A 22,941-nucleotide genomic window follows, 5' to 3' on the forward strand; every position below is an offset into this window, starting at 1 on the left:
CATTGCAACCTGGGTTCAAGTGATTCTTGTGCCTCGGCCTCCTGAGTAGCTGGGACCACAGGCCATGTGCCAGCCACCATGCCTAGCTAATTTTTGTATTTTAATAGAGCTGGGTTTTCTCCACGTTGGCCAGCTGGTGATCTGCCTGCCTCGGTAAACTTTTACATTTTAATGCCTCCTTATATCTGCCTGTAGAATATATATTCTTTTTACTAGATGGCATCACTAACAATGTATTGAGAACAATTTTTCATTATCCCTTATGTCCTTGCAAAATAAAATTCTAACATCTTGTGCATGATGTGATACGGATATACCACGTTTTATCCCATCTCCTATTGAAATGTAGGTATTGATTTTTCCTTTCTAAAAATTTAGCTTTGGCAGTAACAAAATGCACATATCCCCAGATCCTCTCTCCTATAACCAAACATACAGAAGTAAAAGAAAATATATCTGAAAAAATTAAGATACATTCATGTCTGTCACTGAACATTAACAAAGTTCAATGGGCCTAAAAGTAGGTAACAGGAAATTCAAAGGATTCAGGAAAATAAATGGGCATGTCACAGATGACAATATAGAATTAAGAATCACTAAACACTAAAGACAATACAGAATTAAGAATCACTAACAAATAGAACCTCTGCAATCCCAGCAAAACAGGGACCACCAAACTACTGAAAATCACTGGCCTACCATATAAAGTCGTACCAAGAGAAGGTCTTTGTCTGATAATGACCTGAAAAACTGAAAAGCAGCCCAATGATCCCTTACCTTTCAGTTAAGTTTTCTGAACACTACCTCATTTGTCACCTTCATCCAAGAAACTACCATGACTAATCACATTAGTCTGACTCTGACTAATATCCATGTTTAGCTCAGGTACAGTCAGTCTAAACCTCTTAGATCACCTACTTTCACTAGGATACTGTCTCCATACCGCTCTATATCTGCAATTTCTCTGAATGTTCCCTCTTCTTTTTTTTTTTTTTGAGACAGAGTGTTGCTCTGTTGCCCAGGCTGGAGTGCAGTGGTGTGATCTCAGCTCACTGCAAGCTCCGCCTCCTGGGTTCACGCCATTCTCCTTCCTCAGCCTCCCGAGTAGCTGGGACTACAGGCTCCTACCACCACGCCTGGCTAATTTTTTGTATTTTTTTTAGTAGAGATGGGGTTTCACTGTGTTGGCCAGGATGGTCTCCATCTTCTGACCTCGTGATCCGCCCACCTCGGCTTCCCAAAGTGCTGGGATTATAGGCGTGAGCCACCATGCCCAGCCTGAATGTTCCCTCTTCTTGTTCTAATGGAAACTTGGCTATTTCTGGAAGACACCTGTTCTCCCCAGAGCCCTCTCAAGTGGTGACCTTTTCCTGCCATAAACCATTATTTCAGGACACAGAGCTGGGGAAGGGGTCCTCATTAATCCTCACTGTACTCCTTCCTCCTTTAATTGATACCCACGTTGGTTCCTCTGAAGACCATGGGGTCAGACTTCGTCACCCATTACCCCTTTGCTATGTTAACTACCTCCCTGAAAATACTACCCAACCTTATCCATTCAGGGGTGACTTTGGCACCTGATTCACTGTCTTCCTCTCTCCATCATTATGCCTGTCATCATGTGACTTAAACATATGTATAGAAAATCAATCTAACTCTTTGGCCTCTGTGTTCCTTTACTTCTTCAACTTCAATCATCTTTTCCCTAACCTTTCCTCAGCCACCTGTCTACTGAACTAAGGAGGATTACGTTCTAGATCATAAAGTCCTCCAAATCACACCACTTCTGAAAAATGTATTTTCATAATTCTATTCTTTGGTCACTATTTCCTTTTCTTCCATTTTACTTACTCTGGTATTCCTACTCTATCTTTTGACCCCACGAGGTTGTGCAATCCATTAACCCCACTACCTTGTTACATTTGTTTTCCTTAATCAGATGAGGTTCCACAATGCAACACTATAACCACTCCCTTGCAAAGATCCCTTGACCTTTCTTGTCACACTGGCCAGGAAAAAGCCCAGTTCCAATTAAACCTATCTATATACCTTCTAACTATATCTAAGCAACCGAAGTAATGAAAGAAACCCTCAAAAACTGGTCTCACTTTAAATCTATGGCCACAAAACTTAAACAGACCCTCAAAACTACCAGATAAACTTATTACACTTCTTTAACAAACTTGTGCTCTCTTTCTGAGATGAGTTCATACCTTTTGCTCCTATGATCCTTTATTGCTGCCTTCCTTCTACTCACTCAGCTAATGACCTTGCCTCATATTCATTCCATTAATAGAAGTTATAATGAGAGTAATTCCTCCTTCTCTTGCTTTTAAATCTATCACTTTACCTACATCCTTACTCATTGTTTTACTTTGTACAATTTAAGGAGACTCCATTTAGCTACCTAAATCTAACCCCTCCAAGGCTACTCCTGAGAAATGTTTGGCTACTCCAGAGAAATGTTTCTCAAATTACACCATAAGAAGGTGTAATTTCTCATGAAGGACCATTAAAAACAAAAATTCCAAGCCATCACAAGTCAACTTTTATTAATTACAATTAATTTACAAAAATTCTGGAAAAGTTTGGCAATTCCTTAAAAAACTGAATGCACACCTATGATATTCTACTCCTAGGAAATTATCCAAGAGAAATAAAAGCATACGTCCATACAAAAAGTGGTAGAAGAATATCTATGACAGCTCTACCGGTAGTAGCTCCAACTTAGAAATGATCTAAATGTCTAATACCAGGTTACTGAATAAACAAATTGTGTGATCTCAAGAAAAATGAAAAGAAAAATACAATAAACTGAATGAAAATAAAAATATCACATATCAAAATTTGTGGGGCACAGCTAATGCAGTGATAACAGGAAAATGTATAACACTAAGTGTACACATAAAAGCATCAAATCAATAATCTATGCTTCCACCTCAAGAACCTATAAAAAATGAGCCCATCTACATCAGGCAGAAGGGGAATCATAAAGATAAGAACAGATATCAATGAAACAGAAAACAGAGAGAAAAATCAATAAAACCAACAGCTGCCTCCTCGAAAAAAATCAATACAATTAGCAAACCTTTGGCAAGATTAACTAAAAAAAGAGTTGGGGGGGAGGGGGAATTGCCAGTATCAGGAATGAAATAGGGTTATCACTACAGATTCTATACATATCAAAGGATAAGAGAATTTATGCATACATAAATTTGACAACTTAGACAAAAGGACCAATTCACCTAATATGAAATAGATTATTTGACTAGTCTAATAGCTATTAAAGAAGTTGAAAACATAATTTTAAAACTCCCTCCAAGAAGAAATTTCTATGCCCAGAGAATTTCACTTGAGAATTACACAAAATGTTTAAAGTATATAAACATCAATTCTATACAATCTCTTTCAGAAAGTAGAAGAGGAAGGATCACTTCCCAACTCAATTTTATGAAGCTAGTTATTATCCTAATATCAAAGCAGACAGAGAATACAAACACTACAAAACAGTATCACTCATGAATACAGACGCAAAAATTCTTTAACACAGAATTCAGCAATATGTAAAAAGAATTATACACTTATACACCACAACCAAGTGGGGTTTATTTGAGGGATGCAACATTGATTTGGTAGTCAAAAATCAATCAATATAATCCATCACTTATTAACCACCTAAAAACGTATACAATCATACCAATAGATGCAGAAAAGCATTTGACAAAATTGAATATGCACTCAACATAAAAATTCCCAGAAACACAGGAATATGTATAAGAATTTCCTGAATCTAACAGAGCATATATATATATTTTTAAAATCTGCTATTATTACATACTGAATAATGAAAAACTGAATGCTTTCTTCCTAAGATCAAGAATAAGGTGAAGATTTCGGTGTTCACCACTCTTATTTGAGTGCTGAAGTTGTAGCCAATGCAATAAGGCAAGAAAACTAAATGCATACAAAACAGAAAGAAAGTTGTCCCCATTTGTAGCTGACATGACTGCCTATGTAGAAACTCCCAAAATATCTACCAAAGAAGAAAAAAAAGAAACTAAGTCAGAGGTATGAATCTAACAAAACACACAGAGAACTTATTGCTAAAACCACATAACGCTAATGAAAGAAATCAAAAATCTAAATAAATAGAAACATACCATGTTCATAGATCAGAAGATTCAACATAGTAAAGATTTCAATTCTTTCCAAATGTTAATGAAATTCCTATTAAAATCTCAGCCACATTTTTCTGTAGATACAGAAAAGATTTGGATGTCATCAGGAATGAAGTAAGGAACTCCAGAAATCCTCTCCTCCATAAAAGTGATGAGAACACTGACAAAGATTGTCAAAATTAACTCTTTCAGGCCTCTGGAATTTAACCAAACGCTTGTAACAATCTGGGAAGCCTTTATTCAAGAAAAATGGCTGAATCTCAGTTAAAAATAGCAAGCTCTGTAGAATTTTGAACTTGCTTCATTCTTAAACCCCTTGTTCCATTCATGTGGTATCCTTGAAAAGCAACAGCCCACAATCATAGTGAAAACCTGCAGTATAGTGTTGAAGTCAGGCACCTCGAACGGAGGGACCAGTTGAAGCCGTGGCAGAAGAACACAAATTGTGAAGATTTCATGGACATTTATTAGCTCCCCAAATTAATACAATTTCTTACACCTGTCTTTACCGCAATCTCTGAACATAAATTGTGAAGATTTCATGGACATTTATCACTTCCCCAATCAATACCCTTGTGATTTCCTATGCCTGTCTTTAATCTCTTAATCCCATCATCTTTGTAACCTGAGGAGGACGTATGTGGCCTCAGGACCCTGTGATGATTGCATTAACTGCACAAATTGTTTGTAGAGCATGTGTGCATGAACAATATAAAATCTGGGCACCTTGAAAAAGGAACAGGATAGCAGCAATGTTCAGGGAACAAGGGAGATGACCTTGGACTTCGACTGCCGGTGAGCCAGGCAGAACAGAGCGATATTTCTTTTCTTTCAAAAGCAAATAGGAGAAATATCACTGAATTCTTTTTCTCAGCAAGGAACATCCCCGAGAAAGAGAACGCGTCCCTGAGGGTAGGCCTACGAATAGCCCCTGGGGGGGCGGCCATCTTTTACAATCGAAGCCGAAGAGATGAAATAAGCCTCAGTCTCCCGTAGCGCTCCCAGGCTTATTAGGATGAGGAAATTCCCGCCTAATAAATTTTGGTCAGACAGGCTGTCTGCTCTCAAACCCTGTCTCCTGATAAGATGTTATCAATGACAACGTGTGCCCGAAACTTCATTAGCAATTTTAATTTCACCCCCTCCTGTGGTCCTGTGATCTCGCCCTGCCTCCATTTGCTTTGTGATACTTTATTACCTTGTGACGCATGTGATCCCTGCGACCCACACCCTATTTGTGCACTCCCTCCCCTTTTGAAAATCACTAATAAAATCTTGCTGGTTTTATGGCTCAGGGGGTATCACGGAACCTGCCGACATGTGATGTCTCCCCTGGACACCCAGCTTTAAAATTTCTCTCTTTTGTACTCTTTCCCTTTATTTCTCAGACCAGTTGACGCTTACGGAAATAGAAAAGAACCCACGTTGAATATCGGGGGTGGGGTTCCCCGATAGTCTAGCAGCCACTGGAGAGATATGAACAGGTCTGGAGCTCCTTTATAAGGCCAAAAAATGCAACTACTTTTGCACCAACCTAATAAATCCTCATTCTCAGAGAAATGTCATTATCTGATCTACCTGGCAGTTTCCTGGGAAAACTTACTTGTATAAGGCTTGTCTGTATTTGACCTGATTCACAGCTCACCATTACAAAACAGCCTTTTCCTTGGATGCATTTGTCAAAAACAATCAGAAGCAACTGCTTAACAACACAGCTGCGTGAAGCAGATAACAGTTACAGCAAACAATAAGCTACCCAAAAATCTTAAAAGAAAAGGGTGGGGAATGAGCTTCTCCCCAAACCATATGAGGTTCTGGAAGCTCCTGGGATTCTAGAAGGTCATGTCCATTAGCAGAACTGTGTGCATGACCAGGGCTATGTACATGATCCAGAAACGCCTGAGAAGACCCTAAGTTCTCATCTCTGTTTCACTCTGAGGTTGTGTGCAAATAGGAAGCGAAGGTCGAGACAGAGTTAACCAAAGTTTTCAACAATCTTAGGAGCATTTATTCAAGAAAAATTATTGAATCTCAGTAAAGTGCGAATAGTGCCTGGCTGAATGTTGAAGGCATGACCCAACATACACACAGAGATCCTCAACGAAGACTGGGAAACATATAGGTTCTAGGCATTTAAGGGAATACAGATTCAGTCATTAGCTAACCACTAAACTAACCTGGTAGTGACTTCAGTAGCCACAAATGACCAAGAATAAGAACTTTAAAGAACTAGCAAAGTCACTAAACAAACAAACACCAACAACATATTCAAAGAAACAGCAACAACATCAAGCCCTGGGTAAGAGAATGGGACTGACTTCCAGAGTTGCTAGAGTATGTGACTTAAACTGTTCAGTTTCAACAAAAACTTGTAACACATTCAAATAAAGGAGAAAAGTATGGCCCATACTCAGGAAAAAAGCAGTCAATAGAAAAAGTCCCTGAGGAAGTACAGAAATGGATTTATAAGACAAAGGGGCTTTAACCCTTTTTTCGCTTGCCCTGAGAATACTTGCTGGCGGTGCTTACTTTCACATTGAAAATTAGTCAGATTTGCTTAAGTCTCAGAGTGTGTTTATGTAAAATTAAATGAATGCTGGCAGTGAGCTGCATGTACTTTTTTTCTAAATAGGAAAAGGATTAAAACAGCTATTTTAAATATGTTCAATGAACTAAAAGAAACCATATCAAAAAAAACTAAAGGAAAGGAAGAGAACAACATCTCACTGAATATGGAGTATCAATAAAAGTACAGAAATTATAAAAAAGAGCCAACTAGAAAAATCTAGAGTTGAAAAATGCAGTAACTGAAATGAAAGATTAATCAGAGGGTCTTAACAGCAAATCCAAACAGGCAGAAGAAAGAATAAGTGAACCTGAAGACAGGCTGACTGACGTTATCCAGCTTGAGGGACAGGAAGAAAAAAGAATCAAGAAAAATAAACAGAGGGCCGGGTGTGGTGGCTCCCGCCTGCAATCCCAGCACTTTGGGAGGCCGAGGCAGGTGGATTACCCAAGGTTAGGAGATTTGAGACCAGCCTGGCCAACATGGTGAAACCCCGTCTCTTCTAAAAATACAAAAAATTAGCTGGGTGTAATGGTGGGTGCCTATAATCCCAGCTACTCAGGAGGCTGAGGCAGGATAATTGCTTGAATCTGGGAGGCAGAGGTTGCAGTGAGCCAAGGTCGCGCCACTGCACTCCAGCCTGGGCAACAAGAGTTAAAGTCCATCTCAGAAAAAAAAAAAAAAAATAACAGTCTCTGAGATTTGTGGGATACCATCAAGCATATCAAAATATGTAAGTCTCAAAAAAGAAAAGAGACAGAAAGAATATATGAAGAAATACTGAAAAGTGACTTCTTAACTTTGATGAAAAACATTAATCTGCACATTTAAGAGGCTCAGTGAATTCCAAACAGGATAAACTCAAGGAGACTCCCATCTAGAAATATGATTAGCCACTGAAAAACAAAGAAAGAGAAAACTTTAAAAGCAAGAAAAAAGTGACTCATCATGTACCAGGATCCTCAATAAGATTAACAACTGACTTATCAGAAACCATGGAGGCCAGAGGGCAGTGGGATGACATATTCAAAGTGCTGGGAAAAAAAACCCAAGAATTCTATATCCAGCAAAACTATCCTTCAAAAACAAACAAAAACTTAAGACATCCCTAGATAAACAAAAAAACAATTTGTCACTAGCAGACCTCCCCTACAAGAAATACTAAAAGGCATCTTCAAGGCTGAAATGAAAGGACCCTAGACAGTACTCTGAATCTACACAAAGAAATCAAGAGAACCAGTAAAGGTAATTAAATAGATAAATGTAAAATATAACACAAATGTATTTTGTTGTTTATAACTCTTTTTTTTCTTCCTATCCAATATAAAAGAACTGTTGTGGTATAAATATGTATATTTAGTCTTTGTTCCTAGGTTCCTGGCACAGAGTTCTTAAAACCCTTGGAATTTTCTGAGTGACAGGAGTGTCTTTTATTATTCATAACAAGACCCTTTCTGCAATATCTGATTTTACGCTAATGAGGACTAAAAAATTATGGTCCAATTATCTACTGTTTACAGGAGGCACATTTTAGATGCAAAGACACACATAGGCATAAAGTAAAAGGATGGAACTTTAGTCAAAAGAGAACTCTTTATTTCTCCTTTCCTAGCAAGCCAGAGGGAGTATAATACAAAAGCAACATGACCAAATGAACCAACAAAACATATTATTAAATCTAAACACAGGTTGATTATCCTTTATCCAAAATGCTTGGGACCAGAAGTGTTCTGGATTTCAAATTTTTTAAGACCTTTGAATATCTGCATTATACTCACAGGTTCAGTTTCCCTAACCCAGAAACCCAAAATGCTTTAAAGCGCATTTCCTTTCAGCATCATGTCAACACACTCAAAACAGTTTTGGGTTTTGGAGTATTTTTAAATTTAGTATTAGAGATACCCAACATGTAAATACTGGCAGTAAAAAATAATAATAACAACATTTTAAACAACCACAAGTCAAATTTCTGATGATACTGACATGGGAGTAAAGAAAGAGAAAATATAAGCTTGCTAATTTTTTTTCTTAATTAGGTGGGAGAATAAAGATACTGATGAACTCTTTTGTTAGAAATGTGTCACTTAAAATTTTAAGATAATCACTAGAATAGGACTAAATAGAACTTTCCACCTATAGAATAAAAAATAGAATGAGAAAACCTTGGTTAACAAAAACAGAAAATATAAAGAGAGGAGGAATCAAGTAAAAACTATAACAAGTAGAAAACATAACAGTAAATGTGAACTGTTTAAACTTCATCTGTTTAAACTCCTTAATTTCCCATCAAATTGAAAAAAATTTCAAAACAAACCCTGTATTATTTACAGCACATAAACCAAAATATGGTATAGAAAAACAAAATAAGAAAGCTTTAAAATCTAGGAAGCAAAAACTGATATAATTACAAGGAAAAACAGACAAATCTATACTCACAGAAGGAGATATTGACACCTTAAAAATAACTAAATCAGGCCAGGTGCAGTGGCTCACACTTGTAATTCCAGCACTTTGGGAGGCCAAGGCAGGTGGATCACTTGAGGTCAGGTGTTTGAGACCAGCCTGGCCAATATGATGAAACTCTGTCTCTATTAAAAATACAAAAATTAGCCAGGTGTGGTGGTGTATGCCTGTAGTCTCAGCTACTTGGGAGACTCAGGCAGGAGAACTGCTTGAACCTGGGAGGCGGAAGCTGCAGGGAGGCGGAAGCTGCAGTGAGCCAAGACTGCGCCACTGCACTCCATCCTTGGAGATAGAGCAAGACTCTATCTCATAACAACAACAACAACAACAACAACAACAACAACAACAACAACAACAAAAACTAAATCAAGTAGATTAACAAAAAAGTAGAACATATGAGTATACATAATTATAGTAAGCCTATTCTAATGTATGTATGTATGTGGGTGTACACTTATCTCCACAACTGAAGACAGAATGCACATTGTTTTCGAAGAATAGGTACAAAAATCAAATATACAATAAAAGCCAAAAAATGTCTCAAAAAATTCTTTAAAAAGTCGTAAGGCCACATTTACTGACCATAAAGCAGTATAAGAACTAGACATTTTTTTTAAAGCCTAAAAAATTCCATATCCATGGAAATTAAAACAGTAACAACTGCTAGATAACCTCAAATGAATGAAAATATTCAAATAAAAATTATAGTATCTTAAACTGAAACGAAGAGCCTACTAATCAATACATGTGAGATGTAGCCAAATGATGCCTAGAAAAAAATTTATATCCTACAATGCATTTATTAAAAATTAGGAAAAGATGAAAAATAAAAGAAACACGCTTTTTACAATTTGAGAACGTTAAAAAATACTCAAAGCAGAAAAAATGAATTAAGAAAGAGGAAATTATTAGTCAACAAAAAATAAAGTTGATTTAAAAAAAAATTGGTTAAAAAGACTTATCAAAGTGACAAGCCCTGGCAAATATGGTAAGGGGAAAAAAATGGATACACAAATATCAGTGATAGGAAGAGAAGGAATATAAATGATTGAAACTGATCCAAGGAGTAGTAAATTATATACCAGGTCTGCACAAGCCTGAAAACAAAACCAGTTAAGAATAGAACAAAAAATAAAAAAATAGGCAAATCTCACAAAGTTCAAAAAATCCTAAATACAAAATTTCATAGTTGAATACAGCAATACATTAAAACATCAATTAAAATTTGTGACAGGAATGCAAGGGAAGTTCAACATGAGGCAATCTACCAACCTTGTATTTGTGTCTGGGGATACAGGATGAGTTTTATGTATTTTTCTGCCTAACTCTAATAAAATAATAGGAATGGAGTAAAAATGGAGTAAAAAGGGATCCATCCCATCAGGACAAAAGAAAGGGAAGAGAGATCAGTAAATGGAAAGTTTAGTAAATACTTAGAAGATGAAAAACACATAATTAATTTAGCAGTATATTATATTATAGGAACCATAGCGTAAAGGGTGAGTGAAAAAGGGATGTGAAGAACTGATTATTCCTTCCAAAAAATAAAAACAAGTAAAAACCCCAGAGATTCTTAGGACTAGGAAATGCCAAGTACAGACAACATCACATAGAATGCAATTATTTATATCCTCCTTCTTATCCCAATATCCTTACCCCAACATACACAACCCTAAGCACATAACACTGACAACCAAGCTGCTTCTGTGAACATCTGCGATTAATTCTTTGGATAAATTAAGTGAGCCACCTGGGACTTAAAATAAAGGGATAGAAAAAGGGGTGAGGCTGAAAACTAGGAGATTAACATAATGCTTCAACCACCAGAAATGCCTGAAGTTACATGTCTACCCCCAAGGCAGGTAATTTCAAAATTTAGTCTCAGAATGGTCCTGAAGAATAGAAACACACACATATTTGGGCACCTGTTAGCAAAAGAGCCCACTTTCTTACCTAATATCCTAACATAATTTTGTCATCAGGCCCACCCACGCATAAAAAATTTGTAATCAGCCTTTCAATGCCTTACCCTTAACCATAAAGAGAACCAAAGACTCCCAGATAAACAAGGAAAGACTCCAGGAAGAAAGCAAGAAACCAAAATAAGAAAAGAAACAAAAATCTACCAAGAGAAAACAATATTATAAAGGAAAAAAAACTTTTAAAACTTTTAATTTATATTCTCAGATTGAGAAGCTGCATATATCAAAAACAACAGGATACTACAAATTAAAACAAGATTTTTCCTTAGCAATAATTTACCTGCAGTAGGTTAAAGTTTTACAACATGTCTTCATTTCTAGAAATTGGAGCTATAAACCAAGATTATATCAAAACAGAGTAAAACTCAACAATAAAAATATAATAAAAAGTTCCAGCCAGGGGCACTGGCTCATGCCTGTAATCCCAGCACTTTAGGAAGCTGAGGCAGGTGGATAGCTTGAGCTCAGGAGTTTGAGGCCAGCCTGGGCAACATGGCAAAAACTCATCTCTACAAAAATTCAAAAAAGTACCTGGGTGTGGTGGCATGCACCTGTGGTCCCAGCTACTCAGGAGGCTGAGGTGGGAGGATTATTTGAGCCTGGGAGGCAGAGGCTGCAGTGAGCCAAGATCACGCCACTGTACTCCGACCTGGGTAACAGAGACCCAGGTCTCTGTTTTTGTCTCAAAAAACAAAAACAAAAACAAAAACAAAACAAAACAAAGACGAAAAGTTCCATAGTTTAAGTATACTTTGTCTCATTAATTTCAATCATGTATAAAGGTACATATGCATTTTCTACATAAATGTAATCACGGATTTTTCAAAATAGAAGGTCTATTTCTGTGTTTAAAAAAAAAAAACAGAATAAATCCCTTAGAGCTTAATTTTTGCTATTAAGGTAACCAAATCCACTATTATCCTATTAAAAAAGTACAGCCACTCAGCTACAAAGATCGTAAGGCACAGCTACTAGCAGCTTTGAGAAATTATTCACAATCCTCTGAGCAACTACTATACTTCCAAATCTTACTTTCCCTCAGATAAAGAAATAGAGAATGCAGAGGATCTTGGCCATTCCCTAATAAAAATCTGTCCCATAATCCATATTTGAAAACAAAAGTTAGAGCAAATTTTAATGTAATAAAAATTTTAGTAGTATGAAACCTTACATGTTTATCTTTCCTTTCTATAACATCTTGCTTCTGTTTGCATTTTTGAGATGCCTCCTTAATATCTGTTGCCTGTAAAATTAAACCAGAGGAAGAGGGACAGTTAGTTAAAAACTCATGCAAGCAAATTATATGGCCCTGTCCATTCAAATAGTTAACCCAGAACAATTTATTTCAAGCAAAATGCATAATTATCAACAAAATACCAACAGTTATTTCCAAGTCTATAAAAGGTTATTCCTAATATTAATAAACAGTTGCAGTAATACGCATGCATGTTCTTCTCTTTACATTTATCTTCCTGTCTTATTTCATCTGATCCTAAAAACAACCCTACAGGATAATCAGGACAAATATTACTGACTGGTAGGGATCAAAAGAGGCCAAGTAACCTCTATACATAGCTAAAAAAATGGAAACTAATTATAAAAAATCAGGTCTGATTTCAAATATAGAGTTCTATCATACCACATGTTACCTCCTTGATATTTTTCATTAACACATAAAATACATACGACATATTATAGACACATTATACATCATTAACACATATAATATGTAATTCAAACATAGTAGAGAACAGGGCTATACAGAAAAGAATTAACATTATAGGCTAAGACCACTATTCTTGGAAAGGTTTGTTTGCAAGGTCGGTCCTTTGTTGTTGTCTGGAAACTTGGATTTTGGGAGTGTTTCTACCATTTCCTAACTGATAAGAGTGGCTCACTGTGCACGTCTATACAAACAATGTGGTTGATGTAGAACATCTGCTTTCCTTCCTGCATTCTGGAAGTTGAGTACGTGCTGCTAGAATGCCTAGTTGCCCAACACACATAAAAACCTTGGGTGCCGAGTCTGTAATGCACTTCTCCTGTAGACAGGACTTTAAAAGTGTTGCCACAATTTGATGATGGAAGAATTAAGCACATTCTGTGTGACTTCTCTGGGGAAGGACCCCTAGAAGCTTGTGCCTGGTTTCTTCTAGACTTTGTCCTCAGGGCATTTTCCCTTTCCTGACTGTTTTGCATCCTTTTGCTGTAATAAATCTTAGCTGTGAGTTCTCCTAGGAAATCCCATCTCTGGTGGATCTCTTATGCCAAGAGACAATAGTTTCTTCCCATAGAGGAAAACTAATTTTCTGATGCTAGTAACACTGATGTATGTATGCTTAAATCATACATGCTAATCATGTAAGATAAAGATTACTATTACTGTCCTCACCTGACTGAGGAGAATAAAACTCAGAGAGACTAAATGATTTGCTGAAGGTCAGACAGTTGAGTGAAGATTTAAAATACAAGTCTGTTTGACCCAAAAGGCTATGCCCTGTCCATAACACTTTATCGCCTGCCTGGAATTAAAAAAAAAAAAAAAAAAAATTACAAGTGTTGGAAAAAGTTTTCTGCTGGAACAGAGTGAGCAAGAAGAAGAATAGCATGAATATTAAACAAAATTAACCATTGTGTTCCTGTTGCAAGGCTATGGGTGCTAATAACTACTTTTACTAGAGACTGACATAAGGTACCACTTCAGAATCCAGGATCACTTCTTTAGGAAAATAATTCTGAAACATCTTAGGCCATGCAGATTTTCACATAAATAAATTAGGCTCATGGATGTTTGACAATGAGCCTAATATAACAATAGCTGGGCTTCTGTTATAAATAGACAAAAGAAAGGGTTAAATATGTTTCCTTAATCAAGAGATTTGAAATTTATTATGTACATATTTTCCACTACAAAAGTAGTTTTGCAGTAACAGAAAATTCAAGAACCAAAAAAAAAGCAATTACAAATTCACAACTTAACTACAACCAACCATCATTAACATAACAATGACTGCCAACTATTAGTTTCATATCCTTGAGGAAGTCGTGTTATCACTGGTATTCAGTATCTTTAACAACAAAATGAGGGGACTTGTCTAGATAATATCTACAAGTCCTTTTCCCCCTAACATTTAAAATGACCAATGGCAACTCTCTTTCAGAATCAGACCTGATCAAGTCCTAAAACCTTTATCTGATCTTAGTAACTGTTTAATTTTCTGGACTTGAGTGCAATAATATTAACTCACTTTAACCTGTATTAGAATTAAGATATAGTGGAGCTTTTCTAACATGATAGTAGCAAAGTCAAAACTGTTGATTCATTTCCACAAAGTTTACTTTATATTCCTAGATACGGCCTTTCTCACTCAGTAAGCATTGCTCAACATAGTATCTGGTACAATCTAGCTCAAGAAGTCATTTTTCTGACTTTCAGTAGCCTAAAAAGAGAAAGTACAATCACATCTCGAAATCAAAGAGCTCCACATAACTTCTTTTTTACAAACAAAAGATAAAACTTATATTATCAAACCTGCATAAATGGCAATCTTAAATTCAGTAATAAAAAACCTGGAGTAGCATATTCACATGAGAAGAAAACACAATGTTTAAAAATAGAGAAGATGCCTAAAAAAAAATACTGCTAAGTTTGTAACGCACTCTCTCCTAAATGATCTTTCAACACCAGAAATCATGTTTCACACAATTTTTTCCCAATAGCACTGCCAGGCTAAGATTCACCCTTTATGATCACTGACACCCATCTTCAAGCACAGTGACCAACATCGAGGTATACAGTCCACATCGAGGTATACAGTCCACATCGAGGTATACAGTGAATGGTTTTCTGGTTTCATAGAATTAACCTATATATAGCATAAATTCCACTGGTCTAATTACAAATAATTCTACATACTTGAGCCAACTGACAATTGATATCAGAAATTCTTTTTTTAATTTTATTTTTAAATGTTTATCATATATATGTTTTGAGATAGGGCCCCGCTCTATCACCCACACAGGAGAGCAGTGACGCAATCTCAGCTCACTGCATCCTCTGCCTCATAGGCACAAGTGATCCTCCTGTCTCAGCCTCACAAGTAGCAGGGACTTATAGGCTTGCACTACCATGCCTGGACTAACTTTTTTGTATTTTTCATAGACACAGGATTTCACCATGTTGGCCAAGCTGGTCTTCAACTCCTGAGCTCAAATGATCTGCCCACCTCAGCCTCCCAAAATGCTGGGATTAGCATAAGCCACTGTGCCTAGCCATATCAGAGCTTCTTAAGTAGGGGTCAATATCTTGACTTCAGTGCACCCATGAATCTCCAAAATCTCATGCACAATTTTGGATCTGCCTATATTGTGTTATTTCAGAAGCAGGAATGTAAACAATTCTCAAATAATCTCTAGCTTCCAAATTCACCAAAGGTTTAGAGAAGCCATAGTCATAAAAAATATCTATTCTTTTAAAATACAGGGAATATTATTCTATTATATTACCTATTCCAAAAATATCAGATTTTCTATATTGCCCTCCTTCAAAAGGGTGTATAATTACAAAGCAGATATATAATATATTCACAAAAAAAGCTCAGTGTTTCCAGGAATACCACTATGAATCCTCTTGTAACTAAAAAAAAAAAAAAAAAATCGTATTTCACTTTTCTCTCTTTATATCTTGGAAGTCCTATAAAGCAGCAACACTTAATAGTAATGAGTATGTCCTTGAAAGTCCTATAGAATTCCTGGTTAAAAAACTTAAGAAATGAAAGATACAAGAAACCCTTGAAAATATTTTCAAACACCTGCAAAATATTTTTATATTTGCTAAACTAAAATTCAGATAATCCAAAATTGAACCCAAAAAGTACCTTTTCTTTGATTCGAGCCTCCAAATTGTGACGCTCGTTTTCCATTTCTTCAATTCGACGTGTTATAGGAATCTGCCCTTCTTTGAGTTTTCTGACCTCTTCCTTCACTCGGTCACGAACTAGTTTTACTTCTTCATATTCCTGACGAACATTTTCATATTCCTTGCAAATAATTCAACAAACAGAAGTTAATGCCCTAGCTTAAACTAACACATATACTAAAAATCAAGATACAGGCAGAAACCAAATCTAAGAAAAGACTGTTTTGATATCAAAACAGGTTTATTAATATAAAATTTGTCCTCTGGGACAACTTCAGAAATAGTAAATACCAATGTAATGATTTAATAACAGTGCTGATAATCACTGAGCGTTTATGTCTATCACTAGTTCAGATTCTTGGATGTCCACCCTGTTCTCTGAAACATATCCTAATGGCTACGAAAATGTGACTTACCTCTAATCTGTCAATAAAGAAGAGATACAGGGATGTATAAAGAAGTAAAAGAAACTCAAGTATAAAGGGTAAAAATGAAAAAAAAACAAAGAACAAAATGAAAATGGGCCAAAAGAAAAACAAAAAGCAGCATGTAGGTGAAAGTGATGCCTGTCATGTCATAGGAGTATCTGTTAAAAAAAAAAATAAGTGGCACACTAAGACAACATTATATAAGTGTGAATGGGATGATGGTAAGAAAAGAAAAAATAAACATACGAGTAAATCAAAAAAGAAGAAAAATGAAAAAAGCAAATCAATCTTAGAAAAAATAAGGAAAATCAACAGACAAAGTGAGAGAAGCAGTAATAATGGACACAGGATAAATGAAATTTAGAAAAACTGAAGAAAGGAAAATTTAAGAATCATGAGATGATGGAATAGGGTAGGGAAACAGGGGAAGACAGAACAAGAATGCCACAAATACAGCCACATATTTTTTCAAGCAAGTAATAATTATTTGCATTCTAACTTTAGAACAAACACCACAAAACTTTCTTACCTATTTTGTTCTACCAATTATAAAGTAATGCTATGAGGGAACTGAATCTTTAACCCGAACTGTAGTCTTAATAAAATACACATTACACAATGATTAGAAATAACAGATTAGCTTCAGAAAAATTATAAAACATATGAGTAGAAGATTACAGTTAAGACACATCAACCACATCTGTAACTGAGGCTGATATTCGTGGCAAACCCCAAGTAAATTCTCAGTGACCTGACTGAGGACACCCAAAGATTTAATTTTCTGATCATTAACATCTATAAAAAAATGATCAAAGAACTAGCTCTTGAGGACTAAAATCTGGAAGAATTAAGAGCACTGTGTTAATTATTATTTATTAAACAATAAAAATGAGCACACAGCTAATGTAATAAACTAGTAAAAGAAAGCCTGGTGTGGTAGCTCATGCCTGCAATCCCATTACTTTGGGAGGTGGAACGAGGCAGATCACCTGAGGTAAGGAGCTCAAGACCAGCCTGGCCAACATGGTGAGACCCTGTCTCTACTAAAAACACACACAAAAAAAGTTAGCCAGGTGTGGTGGCACATACCTATAATCCCAACTACTGGGAAGCTGAGGCAGGATAACTGCTTGAACGCAGGAGGCAGAGGTTGCAGCGAGCCAAGATCGCACCACTGTACCCCAGCATGGGAGAAAGAGCAAGACTCCGTCTCAAAAAAAAGACATGGGTGAGCAGTTCCAAGATGGCCGAATAGGAACCACTCCAGGCTACAGCTTTCAGCGTGAGCAACACAGAAAATGGGTGATTTTGACATTTCCAACTGAGGTACCAGGGTCATCTCACTGGGATGTATCAGACAGTGGGTGCTAGACAGTGGATGCAGGCCACTGAGCAAGAGCCAAAGCAGGGCGAGGCATCGCCTCACCCGGGAAGCGCAAGGGGTAAGGGAATTCCCTTTCATAGCCAAGGGAAAACGTGACACACAGCACCTGGAAAATCAGGTCACTCCCACCCTAATACTGTGCTTTTCCAAGGGTCTTAGCAAAAGACACACCAGGAGATTATATCCCGCGCCTGGCTCGAAAGGTCCCACACCCACGGGGCCTCCCTCATGGCTAGCACAGCAGTCTGAGATCTAACTGCAAGGCACCAGCGAGGCTGGGGGAGGGGCGTCCGCCATTGCTGAGGCTTGAGAAGGTAAACAGATCCGCCAGGAAGTTCAAACTGGGTGGAGCCCACCACACATCAAGGAGGCCTGCATGCCTCTGTAGACTCCACCTCTGGGAACAGGGCATAGCCAAACAAAAGGCAGCAGAAACCTCTGCAGATATAAATCTCCCTGTCTGACAGCTTAGAAGAGAGGAGTGGTTCTTCCAGCATGCAGTTTGAGATCTGAAAACGGACAGACTGCCTCTTCAAGTGGGTCCCTGACCCCCGAGTAGCCTAACCAGAAGGCATCCCCCAGTAGGGGCAGACACCTTACAAGGCCAGGCACCCCTGTAAGACGAAGCTTCCAGAGGAACGATCAGCAGCAACATTTGCTGTTCAGCAATATTCATTCTTCTGCTGCCTCTGCTGCTGACACCCAGGCAAACAGGGTCTGGAGTGGACCTCGAGTAAACTCCAACAGACCTGCAGCTGAGGGTCCTGACTGTTAGATGGAAAACTAACAAACACAAAGGACATCCACACCAAAACCCCATCTGTACGTCACCATCATCAAAAACCAAAGGTAGATAAAACCACAAAGACAGGGAAAAAACAGAGCAGAAACCTGAAAATTCTAAAACTCAGAGCGTCTCTCCCCCTTCAAAGGAACGTAGCTCCTCACCAGAAATGGAACAAAGCTGGATGGAGAATGACTTTGATGAGTTGAGAGAAGAAGGCTTCAGAAGATCAGAGTTCTCTGAGCTAAAGGAAGAAGTTCGAACCCATCGCAAAGAAGCTAAAAACCTTGAAAAAAGATTAGATGAACGGCTAACTAGAATAACCAATGTAGAGAAGTCCTTAAAAGACCTGATAGCGCTGAAAACCATGGCACGAGAACTACATGACAAATGCACAAGCTTCAGTAACCGATCTGATCAAGTGGAAGAAAGGGTATCAGGGACTGAAGATCAAATTAATGAAATAAAGCGAGAAGAGAAGTTTAGAGAAAAAATAGTAAAAAGAAACGAACAAAGTCTCCAAGAAATATGGGACTATGTGAAAAGACCAAATCTACGTCTGATTGGTGTACCCGAAAGTGACGGGGAGAATGGAAACAAGTTGGAAAACACTCTGCAGGATATTATCCAGGAGGACTTACCCAACCTAGCAAGGAAGGTCAACATTCAAATTCAGGAAATACAGAGACTGCCACAAAGATACTCCTGGAGAAGAGCAACTTCAAAACACCTAATTGTCAGATTCAACAAAGTTGAAATGAAGGAAAAAATGTTAAGGTCAGCCAGAGGGAAAGGTCAGGTTACCCACAAAGGGAAGCCCATCAGACTTACAGCGAATCTCTCAGCAGAAACTCTACAAGCCAGAAGAGAGTGGGGGCCAATTTCAACATTCTTAAAGAAAACAATTTCCACTCCAGAATTTCATATCCAGCCAAACTAAGCTTCACAAGTGAAGGAGAAATAAAATCCTTTACAGACAAGCAAATGCTGAGAGATTTTGTCATCACCAGGCCTGCCTCACAAGAACTCCTGAAGGAAGCACTAAACAAGGAAAGGAACAACCGGTACCACTCACTGCAAAAACATGTCAAAATGTAAAGATCATCGATGCTAGGAAGAAACTGCTTCAACTAACGAGCAAAATAACCAGCTAACGTCATAATGACAGGATCAAATTCAAACTTAACAATACTAACCTTAAATGTAAATGGGCTAAATGTTCCAATTAAAAGACACAGACAGGCAAATTGGATAAAGAGTCAAGACTCATCAGTTTGCTGTATTCAGGAGACACATCTCACATGCACAGACACACATAGGCTCAAAATAAAGGGATAGAGGAAGATCTACCAAGCAAATGAAAAACAAAAAAAGGCAGGGGTTGCAATCCTAGTCTCTGATAAAACAGACTTTAAATCAACAAAAATCAAGAGACAAGTCATTACATAATGGTAAAGGGATCAATTCAACAAGAAGAGCTAACTATCCTAAATATATATGCACCCAATATAGGAGCACCCAGATTCATAAAGCAAGTCCTTAGAGACTTACAAAGAGACTCAGACTCTGCCACAAGAATAATGGGAGATTTTAACACCCCACTGCCAACATTAGACAGATCAACGAGACAGAAAGTTAACAAAGATATCCAGGAATTGAACTCAGCTCTGCACCAAGCGGACCTAATAGACATCTACAGAACTCTCCACCCCAAATAAACAGAATTTACATTCTTCTCAGCAACACATCACACTTATTCCAAAACTGACCACACAGTTGGAAGTAAAGCACTCCTCAGCTAATGTAAAAGAACAGAAATTGTAACAAATTGTCTCTCAGACCACAGTGCAATCAAACTAGAACTCAGGATTAAGAAACTCACTCAAAACCACTCAAGTACATGGAAACTCAACAACCTGCTCCTGAATGACTACTGGGTACATAACGAAATGAAGGCAGAAATAAAGATGTTCTTTGAAACCAATGAGAACAAAGATATAACATACCAGAATCTCTGGGACACATTTAAAGCAGTGTGTAGAGGGAAATTTATAGCACTAAATGCCTCCAAGAGAAAGCAGGAAAGATCTAAAATTGACACCCTAACATCACAATTACAAGAACTAGAGAAGCAAGAGAAAACACATTCAAAAGCTAGCAGAAGGCAAGAAATAACTAAGATCAGAGCAGAACTGAAGGAGGTAGAGACACAAAAAACCCTTCAAAAAATCAATGAATCCAGGAGCTGGCTTTTTGAAAAGATCAACAAAATTGACATACCGCTAGCAAGACTAATAAAGAACAGAGAAGAATCAAATAGATGCAATAAAAAATGATAAAGGGAATATCACCACCGACCTCACAGAAATACAAACTACCATCAGAGAATACTATAAACACCTCTATGCAAATAAACTAGAAAACCTAGAAGAAATGGATAAATTCCTGGACACATACACTCTCCCAAGACTAAACCAGGAAGAAGTTGAATCCCTGAATAGACCAATAACAGGCTCTGAAATTGAGGCAATAATTAAGAGCCTACCAACCAAAAAAGTTCAGGACCAGACGGATTCACAGCCAAATTCTACCAGAGGTACAAGCAAGATCTGGTACCATTCCTTCTGAAATTATTCCAATCAATAGAAAAAGAGGGAATCCTCCTTAACTCATTTTATGAGGCCAGCATCATCCTGATACCAAAGCCTGGCAGAAACACAACAAAAAAAGAGCATTTTAGACCAACATCCCTGATGAACGTTGAGGCAAAAATCCTCAATAAAATACTGGCAAATCGAATCCAACAGCACATCAAAAAACTTATCCACCATGATCAAGTGGGCTTCATCCCTGGGATGCAAGGCTGGTTCAACACACGCATATCAATAAACATAATCCAGCATATAAACAGAACCAAAGACAAAAAACCACATGATTATCTCAAAACATGGAGAAAAGGCCTTTGACAAAATTCAACAGTCCTTCATGCTAAAAACTCTCAATAAATTCAGTGCTGATGGAACGTATCTCAAAATAATAAGAGCTATTTATGACAAACCCACAGCCAGTATCACACTGAATAGGCAAAACCTGGAAGCATTCCCTTTGAAAACTGGCACATTACAGGGATGCCCTTTCTCATCACTCCTATTCAACACAGTATTTCAAGTTCTGGCCAGGGCAATCAGGCAGGAGGAAGAAATAAAGGGTATTCAATTAGGAAAAGAGGAAGTCAAATTGTCCCTGTTTGCAGATGACAATTGTATATTTAGAAAATCCCATCGTCTCAGCCCAAAATCTTCTTAAGCTGATAAGGAACTTCAGCAAAGTCTCAGGATACAAAAATCAATGTGCAAAAGTCACTAGCATTCTTATACACCACTAACAGACAAACAGAGAGCCAAATCAGGAGTGAACTCCCATTCACAACTGCTTCAATGAGAATAAAATACTTAGGAATCCAACTTACAAGGGATGTGAAGGACCTCTTCAAGGAGAACTACAAACCACTGCTCAATGAAATAAAAGAGGACACAAACAAATAGAACATTCCATGCTCATGGATAGGAAGAATCAATATCATGAAAATGGCCATATTGCCCAAAGTAATTTATAGATTCAATGCCATTCCCATTAAGTTACCAATGACTTTCTTCACAGAATTGGAAAAAAATACTTTAAAGTTCATATGGAACCAAAAAAGAGCCCCGAATTGCCAAGACAATCCTAAGCCAAAAGAACAAAGCTGGAGGCATCACACTACTTGACTTCAAACTATACTACAAAACCCCAGTAACCAAAACAGCATGGTACAGGTACCAAAACAGAGATATAGACCAATGGAACAGAACAGAGGCCTCAGAAATAATACCACACATCTACAGCCATCTGATCTTTGACAAACCTGACAAAAACAAGAAATGGGGAAAGGATTCCCTATTTAATAAATGGTGCTGGGAAAACTGGCTAGCCATATGTAGAAAGCTAAAACTGGATCCCTTCCTTACATCTTATACAAAAATTAATTCAAGATGGATTAGAGACTTAAATGTAATCCTAAAACCATAAAAGCCCTAGAAGAAAACCTAGGCAATACCATTCAGGACATAGGCATAGGCAAGGACTTCATGTCTAAAACACCAAAAGCAATGGCAACAAAAGCCAAAATTGACAAATGGGATCTCATTAAACTAAAGAGCTTATGCATGGCAAAAGAAACTACCATCAGAGTGAATAGG

At 37.4% G+C, this 22,941-nt stretch overlaps 1 protein-coding gene across 3 annotated transcripts in view; it reads right to left on the bottom strand.

Annotated features, from left to right (window-relative positions):
• The window catches only part of SMC5 (structural maintenance of chromosomes 5), a 106,040-nt gene that overhangs the window by 58,674 nt on the left and 24,425 nt on the right, over positions 1-22,941 (bottom strand). For all 3 annotated transcript variants that reach the window (XM_010362944.2, XM_010362946.2, XM_010362945.2), the window contains exons 7-8: positions 16,067-16,228; positions 12,361-12,432 (exon numbers count right to left, since the gene is read on the bottom strand). In XM_010362944.2, coding sequence (XP_010361246.1) covers positions 12,361-12,432; positions 16,067-16,228 — 234 coding nt within the window. The remainder of the gene's footprint in view (positions 1-12,360; positions 12,433-16,066; positions 16,229-22,941) is intronic.

This window comes from Rhinopithecus roxellana, chromosome 16 (genome assembly GCF_007565055.1).
Source record: "Rhinopithecus roxellana isolate Shanxi Qingling chromosome 16, ASM756505v1, whole genome shotgun sequence".
NCBI lineage: Eukaryota > Metazoa > Chordata > Mammalia > Primates > Cercopithecidae > Rhinopithecus > Rhinopithecus roxellana.